Genomic DNA, 19,498 nt, shown 5'->3' with positions numbered 1-19,498 from the left:
TTCTACTTAGTCTTCTATTTCTATTACAAGGTAATGTTTGGTGCTGGGCTAGCTAACACCACAGAGCTACCACATTTGACAACAGATAAGCATCCAAGCTAACATTACATGATAGACTTCTACTTAGTCTTCTATTTCTATTACAAGGTAATGTTTGGTGCTGGGCTAGCGTACACCACAGAGCTACCACATTTGACAACAGATAAGCATCTAAGCTAACAATGAAAGTAATTGCTGATTTCAGATGTGGATAGTAGATACAGTTCGTGACTCACCATGCAGCAACTTGTAGATCATTCCTGAATCTGTCAATCTAAATGTCATCGACACATCTAGAAAGTCTTGATTAACAGGTTAAGCAGCCCAGCTAGCAGTTTTCCAACCTCTTTCTTTACATTTTGCTAGACACGCAAGTTGACTCTTAACTTATATATGTATGTATCTTTGTTACATTACAAGCCATAGTTTGAGACTTTGGCATACATTTTTGAGCCTGCAAATGCAAACAAGCCAACTACTTATCATTTGATATACATTTGTATGAATAGGTGTTTGGGCCAGCTCAGAGAAACACTGTGCTGTATGTGATCAGGTGCAGTATCAAGAAACTAGTTTAGCCTTTTTGTTATTGCATTTAATCTTGTGATCCTAGCACTAACAAAGTTAGTGTAAGAAATGTATGGTGGGCAAGTAGGTCATATAAACTAGGTCAACACATTTGAAGGGGGTCTTATTTGTGATAAAGGGCTCGATGTCATGTTTTGTTTCTGATGAACTCCCTTTTTTATCCACTGCGTATCTATTTCCAAATCCTTCCTCAGCCAAAAGAAATGATAAACCATCACATCAGCATGTGCAACACATTATTGACTCTTCCAAGAGATGACAGAGCATGTTGATGCTGTTTGCCAGGACCACCAGCCAGGCTCATAGAGGAAAAACTTGTTTGATGTGTTCATAAATTGAATGACAGTTTCACTGCTGGAAAGATATCTCATTGTGTTGAGTGATTGCAGCCATTAGCACTGCTGTTAGTATTCCCGGGGCTGAGACAAAACATTGTGTCATGGATAAGGGGACATCCGAATAGCTGAGCAATTAATTGAAGTCCCTGTTTGGCATGAATGAGTCAGGCTGCTTTGGGATGTGATGAAAAAAGCACATTTTGTGCTACAGATAGAGACTAAATAAAGGAAAAAACAGGACGAAGGTTGCTTGCAGGGTTCCATACGGTAGCTTTATCCCACGTCCAATGAACACTGCTTACTAATCAGTGTAATGAATCATTCAATAAATTTAGGGCTTCAGTGACGATTAAGTTATGTAATAGAGTATCCAGAAAAGACAGCCAATCAGGAGTCTTGTACAGTTTTTACCCAAAACTGGAGAAAGGTTGTAATTAGATTGCTGTGTACGCATCAGATACACGAAAAACTTTGTTCAAATGTCCCAGCATAAAAAAATCAAAAATCCTGAAATTACTTTAAAGCTCCTGTGAGAATTTTTTTTGCTCGGTATGAAACAGACAATTACTGAGGGTGGTGCCCCTTATTAATTATAAAAGCAAACAAGGGCATCAAAAACAGGACAGATTTTTTTCTAAACTGTCATTTCTAATGCTTGTAGCTTATGTGAGGGGGTAGGTATCAGATGATGTAATGAAAAAGCCTCTCCTATTTATTTTTTTTTTATAGGAAATATTAAGAATTACACATTTAGTTGTGAAAAGAAAACAGAGTAAAACTTTTAAATTAAAAACACAAAAGATAAATGAATAGCTAAGAGGAATGACTTTGTCCAGAGGAGCTTCAAGTCTGACTGCCAGTCTATTTCTTCCCACTCACACCTGTTTTGTGCTAACATGGTGTGACTTGAAATGACCTCTCTTATTGAATGTCAGACTGGAAACATAGCTCTCTCATAAGGATTGTCAAAAACAGACAAAATAAAAATACTTCAGTGGTTATGGCTCTCTGTCTTCCAGCAGGAAACATCTGACATCATCATCCACACACAAACTTTGCGGCTTGGCATGCCCTGTCTCCTCAAAACTCTAAAAAGCATTCAAAACGCCCAGAGCAACATATTTGGGGTGTTTTGCTGTTTGTTTGCTTCCTGCACTTCCTAGACAACAACATCAACATCAACAACAACATCGTCTGTAATCTCCTGCGATTACACAAATGTGAGTGATCAGGGACTGCTGTCTTAATTGCAAAATTGATAGAAGGGGTGATTCACAGCCATTTCACCTAAGTGACGACATTTATAACCGCACTACAGGTGCAAAATCAAGTCTGGACAGTTGTTTGAATGAGTCAAAAGGAAACATTGGTAATTGTCGGATAGTCAAACTGCAGGATGTGATCGCCAATTTAGAAATATTTCAAATCAACCGGGACCTCATTTTGAGCATTGTTTCATGGAAAATATAAAGCTACACAGACTCTCTCTTGTTTGTAAAATTTCCCATGGTGAATTCTCCATTCATGAGGAAGAGACTATCTTCATTGCAATGCAATTAACTTAACTTAATGCTCTTTGTTTTTTCTTTGTGCTTCTTTCCAGAGCCTATTTGGATGTAAAAGAGCTAAAAGAGATCCTGCATTTGGATGGCTCTACTCACCTGAACGTCTTCTTTGCCAATTCCTCTGATGAAGACCTGGCCGGGGTTGCCACTTGGCCCTGGGACAAAGAGGCCCTCACACATTTGGGTAGAAGACAGATAAATACACACATACATATTAGGGATTTTAACCAAGAATACTATTTGATAGTCACTGCTAACTGATCAATTTATCTGCCACCCTCTTCTGACAGAAGGAGATAAAAATCTGTTTTTTTTTTTTGTATAAGTTCCTCCAAGAACTTTAAAAGTCTTAATGTTGTTCTCCATTTATGAATCTCAGAGGGGCACTTGTGCTTTATCAAGCTAAATTGAATGCTATTTTGTTATTTCGCAGCACAAAGTGTATAGCTTTCAGATGGTCCACAACAAGTAAATTTTTTCTTACAAGAAAACTCGAACAACTATTCAAACATAAGAAACTCACATTTAATTGTCACAAAAATTAGGATATTTAAAAATCCCTGAAAATCCCTTATATTTTGAATAATGACATGATTATTTGAAAATCACATGAAATATTTATTTAATGTTGAACAAATTTTCAATTATTCAATTACCTGAAAGCCACAACTTTCCCCAGATACATGTTTGCCACCATTCTGGTTGGTTGATTTTGAGAAATTGCAGGCCAAGCCCGGAGTAATATCTGCTTTTCACAGTTGTAACACATATAATGAAGTGACAATGAAGCTGAATGAGGCCCTGCAATAATGCAATGCTGTCATGTAATCTTATTTTTCTGTATTTTTCTCTCAGGAGGAATTGTGCTGAATCCCTCTTTCTACGGCACATTCGGTCACACCGACACCATGGTCCACGAAATCGGCCACAGCCTTGGACTCTACCACGTGTTTCGAGGAATATCAGAGATTGAGTCGTGTAATGATGCTTGTTTGGAGACAGAGCCCTCCATGGAGACCGGAGATCTTTGTGCAGACACTAACCCGACCCCTAAATACAAAGGCTGCCATGACCCTGAACCGGGGAACGAAACATGCGGATGTCGGCATTTCACGCACACACCATTCAACAACTACATGAGTTATGCAGGTGAGATGTAGCCTTTATGTGATTTGATAAAATATGGGTAGACTGTGCTTTTTAGGAACACATGCACTCACCCCCCCTTCCTCTTTAACCTGTGTTACCCACAGATGACGCCTGTACAGACTCCTTCACACTGAACCAGGTGGCGAGGATGCACTGCTACCTGGATCTCATCTACCAAACCTGGCAACCTGCTTCCAAACCTCCTCCAGTGCCCATGCCGCCCCAAGTGGTTGAGCAGCATCATAATTCCATCATCCTGGAATGGTTTCCGCCCATATCTGGACACTTTTACGACAGGTGAAATGAGCTACATAGGTTGCCAATCAGATGATGGTGTGTATGCTAATAAAGCTGACTGAGATTTATTATTGCTTGAGCTCCAGTGACGATAATGTCATTTAACAGTGTATCATTTTCTTACCAACATGAAGGCCTTTAAGAGAGCCAAGTCTTTGAGAGCAGCACCTTAAAACTCTTTTACTCTTTTCAAATGAATTAAATTTTACCTTGCTGTCATAACTTCTGCTGACTTAATGTTATGTGTTTGGCCTGTATCTAAGTTGGTTGCTGTGCCTGTCTGTTGGTTTCCTAGAGAAGTGGGATCAGTGTGTGATAAATGCACGGAGGGGAGAGTTCTGCTGCAGTACGCCTCCAACTCCTCGTCCCCAAGACCATGTGCCCCCTCTGGACACTGGTCCCCTCGAGAGGCTGAAGGTAAATAACACAATAACTAACTTAGCCTGTTTTTATTGTTCTTTGTGCTTTTAATGTTACATTTTTCACACTTGTCCTACAGAATATAAGCACAATTTGGAATATATCTTCATTTCCTTATGTAAATAAGCAAAATGAAACCCCACATCCATTTTTATCCACAATTTACTCTTTACCTGATTTGAACTTTGCCTTTTCCTCTATTTTCTGAGTCAATAATAAAACATGCAAAAAATCTGGAAACTGACTCAACCTTAAAATATGCAAATGACTCACTGGATTCATGACACTTGGGTCGTGGGACAACATGGAAGGATCAGAGAGGTCGCCTCCCACTGGATGGTGCTGTATGGTACAATTCCCATACCACACTTTAGGCCAAAAAAAACAAAACAGAGGTTAAAGATCACACTAAGTGGTAAATCCACCCTTTTTGTATTTCAGTTTAGGGGGATTTAAGTCCAGCAAATGCTGAAATCAGGGAAATTTAGGAGGGGAAAGCCGTTTTATCTCCTCTGTTCATTTATTGTGAGGTATTTATGCTATAAAAATAGTTGTCGTCCCATCTGTGCTGCTCTGAATACTCTTTATGCAAGCTGTTGTTCTCCCATATGACGCACTTTCTAATAAATATTTAATTCAATGTACTTTTAAAGTCAAAAACAATTACATGGAACAACACGTCTCACAAGGTTGCGTTAAGATAAATATCCTTGGTGTAGCATTGTTTTCCACTTGTCCAAACAAAAACAAAAAAACGTGGGGAACACTGTGTCCTGAATTTGGGACTTTTTTCCCACTGCATTAAGAGCACACATAGACTTATTTACAACAGCAGATGTTCTCCTTTAATGCAAAAATCCTCTTCCAACCCCTTAACATATTAACATAATAGACTGTGTAATATATGGATGTAGTGTTTAGGAGTTGACATATTGGAAATGTTGAACTTGGGTTGAGCTACTTGTAAAGGAAAGAGACGGGCTTTAAGCATCCGTGCTAAAAGCTAAAGCGAACCTGTCTGAACTGTAAATCAGTTCAGCTTCCCCTCTGATTTTGAAAATCTTGTAAACATAATATCTTCTAAGTTGAAATGTAAAAATGGTACGTAGATGGTTTACGGTAGCTCCGGAGTCAACCTCCAGTGGACACTCAGTGAGCTGCAGTATTTCCTTTTTGTTCCCTTATTGCTGCTAGGCTAACAAGTTTACTCCTATATGTTGCCAAGTTAAGGCCTAAACCAAGGAAAGCTTTTATTTCATATAAAAGTTTGGGGAATAAAAAATAAAAGAAAAAAAATAGTGGTGGTTATATTACAACTTTTCTGATTTAAACTTGACAAATAACAGTGAAATGGTGGTTATCGAAAGCTATACACACTGGGAAGAACAAAAAACTTTTACATTTTACACTGTTCTCTCATATCGTGTCTTTTGAAGTACGTGTCTGCCTGTTTGTGTCCATGTTTAGATGATCTATAGATTCCAACATCACTCAGCCTTGCCTTCACACAGGCTATAGTGTGTGTACCAGGGGCAAGTCTGGGCTTGTCTAACAAGCTGTGTGTGTAAACTGTACTCTATTTTCCCTCTTGGAAAGGGTCCCTGTTTGTGACAGCTCCCCGTTCACTGTTAACTGTGCTCTGACCAGCTACTCACTGGACAGTGCAGCTGGTGTTTCCTGCTGTGACAGCTCAAATGTGTTCAGCACTTTCTAGCATCCAAACCATAAACCCTTACATACAGTATGCTGAAGAGTCTACATATTGATTTATTGCAAGGCAAGCGATCTTAAGTTAGAACAAAGAGGTAATACCTTCATATTTCCACTTGCGTGACTATGCAGGTGTCTCCATGAATTTATCCGCCCTCATGCATACACATGGCACCTGTTAACGAAGGATTTGTGGACTGTGTCCTCACCACTTGACTTGGAAAGACTCCCATGGTCAGAGAGCTTGAGTACCCGTCATAAATCTTGACCACTCTGTGCCTTGCAGAAAGAGCTGCATGAAAAAAGCAAAGTATAAAAGAGGAGAAAACACACATGGATATGGATTCAGGGAGGGGGTAAGAGAGGTTGGGAGGGGTGGAAACCACCCAAGATAGTTAAGAGAATTGCATGTGGTTAGTGACATTCACAAGGGAGGTTTCTGGCTTGATTGAAAACAGCAGTGTGTGCATAAATGGAAGTGAAAGGTTCAGGATGTGTGTGTGCGCCATCAGATGTGGAAAAGTGTGTACGTTACTTTGCAGATGCAGACTTCCTTATAGAATAATAGTTGTGTGCTTTTGCAGTATATGGACGGTACATAATGTTTCATGTATGTATTGTTCTTTGATATTATGATGATGATGAGAAGTGAAAGTGAAATGTTGTGTCATGACTTCAGGATTTGTCTGATATTAAACAACACAGAAGTCATTTTCTAGACTGAGGAAGGTTCAAACAAGGATAACCATCCCACAACAAAAAGTACTCCTTCTACCAACTTGTTACATAATATGTAACACAACAGAAAGTACAAAGACACTCACAAGTTAAACATAAACAGGGGCACTGGTTTGGCTTAGCGGTTCAAGCTTGTGCCCCATGTACAGAGGCCCCATGTAATCCTCGCCGCAGCGGTTTCTACTTCGACCCCAGTCAAGATCTCCTTGCTGCAGACCTCCCCCCATCTCAGCTCCCCACATTTTTTGTCTCCTTTGAGCTATCTGATTCAATAAAGTGAGGAAAAAGATCCCATAAATTAACTTAAAAGAAATGAAAATGAACAGACACTTACCCAATGCTAGACAAATTGGTTTAATGTCTGATACTGCCTATCTAAATAAAAAAGATGAAGTTATATCACGCAATGGAAATGCTGTTGTACTGATCAGCATAGATGTGATCTGTTCATTGACAACGATAAATATCATAAATATCAGAGCTGATATTGACAGCAACAGCATTATTGAGCATGTGCCTTTTTGGATGTACCTCTGAATCTCAGAATATGAAACCAGCGCATTATTATTTCTTTGTTTTGATAACACTTATTGGCAACAATTATTAAACCATTAGAAAGACTGTTTTTTGTGCTCCTTTTAAAGTGGGTACCAGAAACTCAAAACAAGACTCAATAGCAACAGCAGATTAAGCTGTTTGGCATTGGAAGAGAGAGAGAAGATATGGCAAAGTGTTCACTGCCAAAGTATTTTGGAAGTATCTGCTGTGTAATTTATGATCACATTCGCCAGACAAAAAATAAATAGATTGAAAGTTTGCCACCATCAACTGCTGGTTTTCATCCTCATAATTGAGGCTCCCTTCATCAGTTTGTCCCCCGTTGTGTATTCAGCTACCAATCACTGTAGTCAAATCTGTCATGGCGTGACCCCAAAAGTAGCATTTTGCCAAATGATGAAAAACAACCAACAGACGCAAACAGCTGTGACGGGTTAACCTTCAAAATATTCTAAACTGAATATGATGTGACATCGGTTCCCAATACTTCCCCAGACATAGTCTGTCTACTATGCGTCTGTGAAGTGTCTCCCTGTCAAGGCAGAGAGGTTAGAGGGGGTTGATGCCTGATTTCTGAGTGAGGAAGTGTGTAACAGAGTGTGACACTGCGTCACTGATAGTGATAGCCAGACACTTCTTACACAGCATAAAGTGTTCATGCCCAGACATATTCCTGTTTATTCATCAGCTAAATGTGGTTCTCCATAGCAGGCCGCTTATCGTCCTGTCTGGATCTTATAGTTTACTGCTAACTGCACCAAACATCAGATTTTTTGAGAATAGAGCTAGATCAGCAGATTTTTTAGTGGCTTGCACTGTCGCTGATTTGAGAATTCCCCGATGCATGATGTTGTTCAGTGGTCAGAGATAATAAAAGAATAATTGTTGTTTGGGGTTAAAATGCTGTACCTCCCTGTAAAGTCCAGTGGATTGGAATGTCAAAAGTGTAACAAACTAGGGTGCAAAAAAATCCACCATAAGCCCACTGTAGCTCTCAATCCAAACTGTAGGGTATCTTTTATTTGTCACATCCAGTGTGTAATTCTTGGGTAAGCTTCCAAACAAAAATGGTAAGACCAAGGTTTGTACCATAAAAAAATGGCAAAATAATCAGGTCTTGAGTTTGTTTACTATTTCCAGCACACAGAATTTAAAAAAGACCTGACATTTACATTATTATAATCTTTCTTTCAATAATACAATAATAAAAAATGTAATTTAAACATTATAATGTTGCACAATGACTGGAATCATTTTTATTTACAAAACCAAAATTTGGAATTAACAGGAATTAATTTTCAACACAGTCTAGCCAGCTTGTTTTCTTGTAGAGGAGTACCAGTGGAGAAACCAGTTCCATTGGACAGATGATCATTTCTTCTCTCTTTGTTTAGCCCACAATATATAATTTCTGATAGAATTTCCACAAAGACATTTGATTCATTCATTTTTGCACCAATTTGTCCTCTAAAAGTGTCTTTGCTTGATCTCAAGTCACATGAGATGACAATGTTGTCAATGTTGTATTAAGAGTGTGCATGGCTGTTTACAACACCTTCTTTTTTATGGTTATAACTCTAATAGAATCAACAGTTTTATTCCAATAATAGTGTAGACAGTGCAGGTCATTGTTAGTCCACCTGGGTGATTTTAGTTCTTAACTGATGAGAAATTGTCATGTACCAAGCCTAATAATGTTACGGTTAGTTGTTCTCTATTTGGAGTGTAATGTGGTGCTAGTCTGCTTAAAAGTAATTATTTCAATATTCCCAAACCACTTACAAGTCCAACTGTATTCTTGTAAATTTATTACTTTATTTATCCCAACTTTATCTGTAAATTTACTGTGCTCCAAGGAAATCGAGACATTCGTCATGCAACATTACAACCTAATCGTTAAAATCTTGATAAAATCTTGTCTAATGCTGCATTTATGTTTGTTCACCACCAGGAGTTGTTTTATGAGCAACAGCTGGCTGTGACATGGTGGTCAGTCAACCACACAATTTTTTCTTGGCTGCTTCTGTGAGCAGCCAAGAGAGGAAGATTCTTCTATGAACAGAGAGATAATGTGGCAAATCTAGTGCAGTGGAACTTAATGTATATCAAGTATTACTAAAAGGAATCAATTGGTTTTTGTTTTGACCCTGAGACAGCTTTTCAACAGGAAATGAATGACCCATATCTAAGCTCTGGTCTGGATGGTTCAGCCTTGAGGCCCCCTCTCCACTCTGGAGAACCCAGGTTTGCCACTTGTAGAAGTAAGCAGCTGACATGATTCTAAAGGGGCCTATGTTCTGCTGCAAACTCTCCAAAGCATAAAACATCCCTAAGAGAAAGCACTATTTATCTTTTCAATGGGAATTTTGATGGCCTGTTGCAGGTAGCTGCTCTGTCAACAGTTAAACGGATAATTAAATATGAATCATCATTGACTGAATGTTGGATTTCAAACCCTTTGCGAGCACAGCTTGTGCTGCCAATCACGGATACATCTCTGAGATACAGTTTGCAGTGCCTACAGTGGATGACACCACTGTTCTGTCTCCTCTTAAATCTCCGACCACATTAGCAGTAGCGCCAAAGCAGGAGTAGGGCCCATCATAACAGCTGACATTACAAAATATTTTCTGTGGCTTCAGCTCCCCTTCCTTGCAAACTCAATGAAATGTACCCAGAAAGCCAGGACTACATGAGCGGAGCAAAGCCCCCTCGTTCTCCCTCCCTCTCTTTCTCTTTCTCTCTGTCTCTCATTTTCTTTAATTCACCTCCACTCTGGCCACACACACACTTACAGTACAATAATAAATGTGTTGAGATAATGTGGCTTGGAAACCGTATTCAGTCCTCACTTGATTAAACACTGGAATTTTGCATGGTGCCCAGAAATGAGGTTAGCAAATGGCTTTGTTGGTTGCCAGCTTGGAAATGCACAAAAGGAAATCGAGGGAGAACATAGTGTCTGCTGCTTTCTGGCTTCTAAAAGTGCTTGATGAATGTTAGTGTACGTCACTTGGGATAATGCGAGTTAGCTGTGTGTGGACTCCAAATATGGCTGGAGTGTGACTGTTAAAGGTTGTAATGACTGTGCTGAAGTGAGAACCCCGGCACAGGCCCCTCTTGAAAGGTACACACCTCAGCTCTGCCTTTCCTCTGCAGATAGACTCACAATGAACTCTCAGTCTAACCTCTACCTTGATGTTACAAGAAGTGTTGGTACACTACCAAGATCACTGATGCAGATTTTTGGTCTGTCAGCACTCATTGAAATACTAATTGCTCTAAAGATATCTTACATATTCAGACAGTTTTCTGCCTCCTTAATATAAAGACTTGCAGCACCAGGATCTGTTTACCAAATGACCTACAAGGTGGCCTGCAATCTGTTTCTTCAAGCAAGCTAATGGGATTTCCTGCCCTTTGAAAGCCTGAGCTTAAGTTATGTTCCTTTTGTCCCCGAGACCCAAATCATCTGCTATGCCAAAGAAAATCTGAAGACTCTCAATCTGCAGAACCAGTGTTATATTGTTATTTAAGAGGGTGGCTATTGGTATTGGTCCTTGCAACTGGTTTATAGGCCTAAATTTGAGGTTGAATACTATGTTGGTGACCCCGTATCCCTTTCTGTAATTCTATCTCCCAGGCCCTCCAGATGTGGAACAAGCTTGCGAGCCAAGTGTGCGCACCTGGAGTCCCAACTCAGGGAATGAGCAAGATGCTGTCCCCCCATCAGGGTGCCCTCTCCAGGGCTGCATGCTTCAGCTTGAGTTTCTCTACCCTCTGGTGCCAGACTCCCTGACCGTGTGGGTCACCTTCTTCAGCCTTGAGGAAACAGCGTTGCCGGCAATCCATAACATCTTGCTACTGACTGTCAGTGGGAACAACATTTCCTTGGGCCCCAGTAATGTCTTCTGTGACACTCCGCTGACTGTGAAGCTGGACATAGAGGAAGAAGTTTATGGAGTTCAGTTTTTCACGATGGAGCAATTCCTTGAGATTGATGCCACTCTTTTGGCATCCAAGCCAGACAGTGCTCTCTGCAGGCATTGTCAACCACTACGCTACCGCCTGTTGCGCCACCCACCCTTCACCCATGCACCTCACGGTCTGTTGCTGAATGAACCTACGCGACGTTACATTGACAGGTAAGTGACCTGGTAGGTGAATACACATCCGCATGAGTCCGCTGAATGCACAAGATGCAATATGGGTTTGCAAGACCATCCAGATTTTTCTCCTGAAGCAGAGGAGGAAGGTCATATGAAATGTTTTAGATGCTTTAGTTTGAAGCAACTGCTTAAATCCAAAGTATTTTGTTTTTATAAGTTTAGAATTTCTGAGTGACTGCCATTTAGTTTCCTGCCCAAGTGATGTTATAAGGGGTATTTTGGACACGCAAATAAGAAGTCTTTTTGTCTAACTGTGGAAAGTATGCACAAAAATATGTTGGTGTAATACCAGATATCCTTTCCAACACCCCCAGGAGCGCTCGCAAGCAACCACTGCTCCTGCAGTTTCAAATCTGCAGCCCAACATTTGTTTCCTAAGTCACAGGTCAATGCCTGCCCACATTTGTTTTTTCCCATGTTCCATGAAGCAAAGGCAAACAGATGGCTTGTTAAAGGTATTATCTGCACACTGTGGTGAGAGTTTAGTGCTTTGCTTTCATGGAATGTGCTGACTCGATAAAGATTGTGCTATACATGGCACGGCTGCGTGTTATGCCATCTCACTATCGTGCTGTCAGCGTGGTTCACATGAGAAGGAAAGTGCTTGATAACAGACAAAAGGGTGAGTATGCATGTTATGCAAGATGGAGCGATGATACCTAAGTTCCATTAGGTGGCTCAGAGAATTTCCTGATTGAATGGCAGTGCTGTAAAGACATATTTATGTGGGGGGTTTGGCACACTTCAGTGAATATTGATGTACTGTAGGTAGTTTCGCTGCTGTGGTATATTATACTAGCTGTGGTTGCATTCCAGTGGTGGTGGTCAGTGGCACTGGCTGACTGTTTTCTTTCGTGAGAGCGTTTGGGAGCTTGTCTCTGTTGGATGGTCAGAAAAGTGTACCAGCCAAAAGTGTCTTAAACTCATTCCAGGAGAGAATCAATGCAACAGCATGAAATATATGATGGTGCATTTATTTAAAACATTCTGACCAAAATGTCAGAAACAAATTCTTGAAAGAGATAATGAACAAAGGGAAGGGGAGAACATGTTATTAGGATGGTTTGTGGGGATATTTGACTGCAAATCCAGAAAATAATTTGCATCCGTCTGTTTTTGGGGGTAAAAATCTTTGAACTGTCTTCATGCATGACAAATCTCATTATATTCAGCAAAGTTCACAATGTGAAGTTTTTGTGCAGCTGTGTGGCTCCTTTTTGTACCAGAGTTTTACATCATGTGAAATTTGCAATCATGCTTGCTACAGTGGTTGAGATCCTTATCCTTAACTTTGATGGTGGTTAGGTATAAAGTCCCTGCCTGAGGCCAGTTCACCTGTAGGGGCTCCAGACCCTTCTTGGTAAATTGTGGTTGTATTCTGATGGGCATTCCACATTGATCTAGGAGCATGAGCCTCTTTTTAAATGCATTATGGTCACCAAATTGGCATCATAAACTGTCAGTAAGTGGCTTGCTTGCTTAGGGGCCTTTTACACGACAATGGTTTTTGGGTGAAACGCAAAAGTTTTGTTGCATTTCAGCCTCGCGTTTACACGGAAACAGAGATTTAGCTGACCTAACACGCAAAATGGCCTCCAGAGTGGAATTTTTCTGAAACACTGACATCACGCTCAGCTTCATGGAAGCCCATACAACAGGACAACAGCATCGTTGTTATTGTTGATTGTCGCAAACTATCATGTTGTACTTTTGTTGCTCAATCTGCTGAATCTGCTGACTGTCATTCAACAAAACTTGCATCTGTTGCTCCACTTCTGCGCTTTGTATTCACCAATACACCAGATGATCAGCTCAACTCTACTTCTGCTGGAGATCTCCCAAAAGTGACTTCTGAAAAAGATTGTTATAGCGCCAACAACAGGCCTGGCATGCTTACTGCAGTGTTTTCAGTCCATCAGCGTTTCCGTGTAAATGCAGATTTTTTTGCTGGGTTTTGTTTTTTTTTGGATCTGTAAACGAGGCCTTTGACTAGCTTAGCATGTGTTGCTAGTGGCTGTTTGTTTTGCAAAGTTGTGGCTTTGCTATTGTAAGTCAACAAATATCTCTTTTGTACTTGTCACTTTATGATTTAACATCAGACTTCTTGCCTGTTGGTATGGAGATTAGATTGGTTCAACAAACTGCCAATAATTTTATTATGATGGACCAAAAATGCTGTTGTGCAGTTCAGCCACCCCTCTGTAGCCAGGGCTTTAACTGTTAGCAATGACCACTGCCATGATGCTCTATGACATATCGTAGCGCAGTGTGGTTTGGCAGTAATTTGTTTGAGAAATGGAAATAAAGTTGTTTATTAGTTGTGTCTAGACCCATTATCACATAACTAAAACTAGCTTTGCTACTATTAAGTTGAGCATGCAAACTGATTTGACATTGTTTACAAGCCGCCTCTGTGATCCTATGTTTAACTGTGTTAGTTATATCATAGTGTAAGTTATATCTGATATCGGTGACAAAGGGCGATGCATTACATTATTAACACCAATAAGTCTGTGCATTTTTGCCAGGCAGAGCTTAAGAAGCATAAAAGAAGAAAACTACAGAGGCTCAGTAGTTTCCCCACCCTACTTCTGGGGTGTACGGTTAAATTGTAATCCATGCTAGTATTGGAGATGTAATTACCACAAATTTACACATTTACAATCCCATAAAATGATAATGATATAGTTAGTTTGAATATGTTTTTATGTTATTTTAGTTTATGAAGTTACAAAGCCTGGAGTTACTAGAACAAAATTCTCAGTATCATCAGCATATTAAGGAACAGAAAATGTCAAATGAATACTTCCATTGGATCAGCTTACTATTATTGGTATTGCTATGTATTAATATTGGGATTTAAAAGCATTTTATACTGCTGTGTTGGTCTTGTTCCCATTGGTCTTATGCACACAGAATTTGATCGTACTTAGAATGTCACAACAAACTATCAGTCAATAATCAATGTATTTATGGCTGACTTAGTGGCCTGAGAGACTAGTGCATGGGGACCAGTAAATTAATGTATCAGTGTGTTTTGAGACCTATCTGCATGCCATGGCATTAAGGTATGTCTGAAAGGGAAACCAAAAGTCAGAACCCGCAGGAAACATTGGTTTAATTGCTATTATGAAGCCTCATCGCACTCGCTGTGTCACAACAAACACAGCCTTTGACATGGAAAAGCATGAGAGTAAAGTTCACTCAGATGTTTTGGCACGCCAACATTAAGTGCTCTGTTTGATCGCCTCGCTCCAGCTGCTGAACTGCTTTGTTGACCACACAGTAAGCTGCTTCTTCTTCTCCCTCTTGCAACATGTTTCCACCAGGCTGGATGAAGCAATAGAGGTCTAGATTTGTGTGTGTGTGTGTGGAGGGTGTGTGGGGGGGGATTGACCTCCCGCTGACAGGCCACTGGCCTTCACCTGAGCTGGGGCAAACTGAGCAAGAGGATAACTGACATCTTGGCTTCCTCAGCTCCATCCATGGGTGGTGGTTTGTTTGGAATGGCCAGGGGCTGCGAGGTCAGGGTGACAGAGTAAATTATGGTGGGGGGTAAGAAAGGTGAAGTGAAGAGGAGAGGAGACGCAGGGGTGGAAGGTTGGACCAGTTGGGGGTAAATCATTGTGAGGCTGGAGGAGGCCAAAAGGTGATGGAGAAGAACATTGGGGGGTTGAGAAAGTATGGAGAGAGGGTAGAAGGACTGGGTTGGTTTGACCTCATTCCTCTAAAGCACCCTGGCCTATGGGCTAATCCTCTTCCTGATGTGGCTTTCAGAGCTGTCAGTCAGTCAAAGCCTATCTGAGAGCTGATGTGAAGAGACCCCCCAGCCGAGTAGGAGAGAGGGCAGCAACCCCCAGTAACACCACAGCTCCACAGCCCCCCAGTAATCAGACTCTCCCCTGGTCCTGCAAGCCCGCTGCTGCAGGAGAACCCAGTCTGCTTTATGACTCCTCTTTGAAAGGAGACGCAAGCTCTGATTGTGTTTTGCGATACACATTTTTCATGTCCATGCCAAACTAGAACACACGTACCTCACATCTGTGAAAGAAACCCGACACCTAATGATTCCTTGTCCTGGGCAGACTTAATCTGTTTTTGATTCCTTTCTTTCATTGGTATAGTTAATAACAATAAAGTACAAAGAGAATTTAAACTGTATTCATTGTGAGTTTAATCCAGCTTTCAGCGTCACCTTAAGAAAAAAATCAATATTTTAAATAAACTATGAAAGTTTTGGAAACACTTCCAGATCCCCCATAAATTCTAATTCCCTCTCATCGCTCATTGATTCGACTTCTTAACATCCCACCATCCCCCGCCTTTATAGGAAGTTGGACATTTAGAAATGAGCCTTGCGTAATCCGGCTCTAATAAGAACCATATTCTTGGGTTGCAGACGGAGTGAACAGTGAAGCCCTCGCGGGGAGTCTCTGGGATGTCTGGTGCACTGGCTAGAATTTCCCAAGCCTTCTGTTGTTCCAGGATATACCACAGACAATTTGTATAGGAAAAGAATTGGGGAAGTGAAACTGTATTTTAAGAGTGGGTTTCCAGGTTTGTTGGTGTAGTGATAAAAGAAAGAGGGTTAAGTTTCTTTCTTTCTTTTTTTCTTTGGCGGATGTACTTAACAATTTCTGTCAGACTTTAAAAAGATGAAAACATTGATAATGACATTTATCAGGTACAACATTTGCATGATAATGGGTATACTTATTAATTTTTATTATTCTGAATAATGCAATTTGACATATTATCATGCAATTTCATTTGATAAAAACAACAAATGGCTGCATGGTGGCCCAACGGTTAGTGCTGCAGCCAGCTTGGCCGGTGGGCCTTTCTATGTGGAGTTTGCATGTTCTCCCTGTGAATGCATGGGTTCTCTCCAGGTTCTGCGGCTTCCTCCCACAGTCCAAAAACATGCTAATTAATTGATAACTGTAAATTGTCCCTAGATGTGAGTGTGTGAGTGAATGGTTGTCTGTCTGTCTCTGTGTCAGCCCTGTGATTGGCTGGCGACCAGTCCAGGGTGTACCCCGCCTCTTGCCCAATGACAGCTGGGATAGGCTCCAGCCACCCACGACCCTGAACAGGATAAGCGGTTCAGAAAATGAATAAAAAACAAAAAACAACAAATAAATGTTTGTTTGTTTGACTTATTAACAAGCCAAGAAATTCAGATGCAAAAGGTAATGGTACATTATCAGAATGACAAAAGCGTAACAATTGTGCCCCTGCTGTGGCTTTTTTTCAGTGTTTCAGTGTTTCAGTGGAGAATTATGGAACCCCAAAAGATTCATAATAAAATAAATAAAAACAACATTTTGAAATAAATATCATTTTGATGAAATAATAGACAAGCATTTAATATGGCAATTAAATTGTGAAATAAGGCAATGTTATCATGAAATATGTTTTATTATCCTTTAATATTGAATTATTATAATAAGATATTTGATAATGATCATTTAAACAATTTCATACTTTTTTAAATAATTACTTTTTTATTCATTTTCTAAGCTTTTATAAAATAAAAAAAACAAAAACATTTTTTTTACAAAGTCAATTTTATTTCAAAATGTTCTTTCTCATAACGGCCTTTTTATTCCATAATGTCGTTTTTCAGCATAATATCTTGGTCTGTCAATCAAAGCTTAAAGGTGGAGCCAGTTCAGTAATTGGCTGATCCTATACACAGAAATTGCAGCAGCACTTGCAACATCGATTCAAACGTGAAGAAGCCAAGCCTGGAAAAGCTTACAAACTAGGAGTGCATGCTACCCTTCAGAAAGGATGGCTGCTTCCCTGAGTTGCTCAGGGAAGCTGCAAATTGGTTGGACAGCAGCAGAAGACCTAAGCCTGAGAGAGGACTTCAGCAGCAGCAGCAACGTGTTTATAATGAGGTGGTGTCTGGAAGTTTACAAAACAACAGCCCAGCAATGATGCTACCAAATGCTAGCACGGGTCCCACCCTCTAGCTTTGATTGACGGACCAAGTCATTCTGATGTAAAAGGACATTGTGAAATAAAAAGGCCATTGTGGAAAAGGACATTATGTAATGAAAATGGACTTTGTGGAAAAGGACATTATGAAATGAAAATGGACTGTGTTAAAATTGTTTTTTATAAAAGCTTGGAAAATGAGTAAAACGTAATTATTTTAAAAAGTATGAAATTGTTAAAATAATCATTATGAAATATTGTATCATAATAATTTGATATTAAAGAATAATAAATCGTGTTTCATAATAACATTGCCTTATTTCCCAATTAAATGGCCATATTATGTATTTGTCTGTTATTTATCAAAATGGTATTTATTTCAAAATGTTGTTTTTTATTTATTTAATTATGAATCTTTTAGGGTTCCATAGAGACTGACGTGATTGCAGTTTGAGAATAACTGCTGAAAGTGTTAAACCCTGCGGAGCCCAGCGTAGTGCCAGTGCTACGATTTACATATTAAGTTTCAATTGGCGGTAAATTTGAAACCAGATAAGACAGATTGATAGTTCTTTTTGCAAATAAAATCCGGGAAGTTTCACTTTCAAATTGTGTTTTCAACATGTCCCAGAGCGCTGTTTGCTTCCACTAATGTGTTTGCAGAAATCCAGTATCCAGCATAGACAACAAAAACATTATGATTACATTGCTTCCTAAGTTTAATTTAGTGAACATGTATATTACATTTACATTTTTGAGTCCTGACATTTCTGTATCTTGAAAAGTAGAAGTAAAATTTTCATTTTTTAAATGGTTTTATTGAACTTTTAAGTACTTCATTGAGTTAATCTGGACAAAAGTCTATGCATTTTATTAAAGTTTGGGACTGAATGAAGACTCCACCTTGACAAAAACTGTACTGCGTACACAGAAGTGCTCTGGCTTCTGGTAAAAGCAGCCATCAGGAGCAGGTTACTATAAGGCACCAGTATCAACTCAAAAATAGCCAGTTAATATCCTGCATCCCTTCTTGTAATCCATCCATTGCAATATAAATGGAAACAGTTTGTTGTTTTTTCTGTGTGTGTGTGTGTGTGTGTGTGTGTGTGTGTGTGTGTGTGTGTGTGTGTGTGTGTGTGTTTCTGTATCTTGGAGCATACACGGTTTATGCACGAGGGATGAGATGAGCTGAATACAAGCTGTGATTCAGGTAAATGGTCAAGGTTTAGGAGGGACTCTGGTATTTAGCTCTCTATCCTACCATCACAGAGACGGCTATTAATGCAAAAGTAATCTGACTCCAGCACAGAGTTCTCCTGAAGAGAATTTCCATATTTACATGTATGTATGCACCTCTTAAAGGAATAAACATGTGCTGTTAGATTGTTTGTAGGTGTAAAACTGCAGTAAGACCTCAAATGCATGTTAGCTGCCGCACTTCCAAAAGCAGATCTGTCCTGTTTGTTGTTTTTGCAAGCTCAATTATGATATTTTCTCAACTTCCTTAAATGTATCTGCTTTTCTCATCTGGGATCTGTCAGCCAAGAGCAACAAACAGCTACAGAGCGGAAACACATCCATATGCATGCTCACACATTAGCCTCGTACGCACATAAGTGAAGGCAGGAACACACACAGATGATCACAGACACACGGAAACCGTTCGCGCTCTCAGTAGCTGGCACATACATTAGCACATGCTTCCATGTGTAATCACCTGGTGCTATCAAAACATCTTTGAAAGGCACATTACGGTGCCTGACTTTGAGCACAAGCCAAGATAAAAAGCTTCATTCCAGCAGGGGTGCATAAGAGGGATATCTGGGTGCACAAAGAAGAAGCAATGATGAAATCTTGTCATGTGACATGTTGTCTGTGAGTGGAGTAAAGTCCTTTGTAGCATGATTTGCATATCATACAACATACATTACTTTAAAAGGCTTCAAGATATAGTGTATCTTCATATCCTTATCTCTATTTC

General features: G+C 39.9%; 1 protein-coding gene across 1 annotated transcript in view; it reads left to right on the top strand.

The window, feature by feature from the left end:
- pappaa (pregnancy-associated plasma protein A, pappalysin 1a) overlaps positions 1-19,498 on the top strand; it is a 121,639-nt gene that overhangs the window by 19,576 nt on the left and 82,565 nt on the right. Inside the window, exons 3-7 of the mRNA XM_074690474.1 lie at positions 2,569-2,714; positions 3,386-3,679; positions 3,784-3,976; positions 4,272-4,393; positions 11,046-11,547. Coding sequence (XP_074546575.1) covers positions 2,569-2,714; positions 3,386-3,679; positions 3,784-3,976; positions 4,272-4,393; positions 11,046-11,547 — 1,257 coding nt within the window. The remainder of the gene's footprint in view (positions 1-2,568; positions 2,715-3,385; positions 3,680-3,783; positions 3,977-4,271; positions 4,394-11,045; positions 11,548-19,498) is intronic.

Source organism: Halichoeres trimaculatus, unplaced genomic scaffold, assembly GCF_033239565.1.
Source record: "Halichoeres trimaculatus isolate MK-OKI-2021-1 unplaced genomic scaffold, fHalTri1.1 fHalTri1_scaffold_16, whole genome shotgun sequence".
Lineage (NCBI taxonomy): Eukaryota > Metazoa > Chordata > Actinopteri > Labriformes > Labridae > Halichoeres > Halichoeres trimaculatus.
This window is presented reverse-complemented; position numbering and strand designations above follow the sequence as displayed.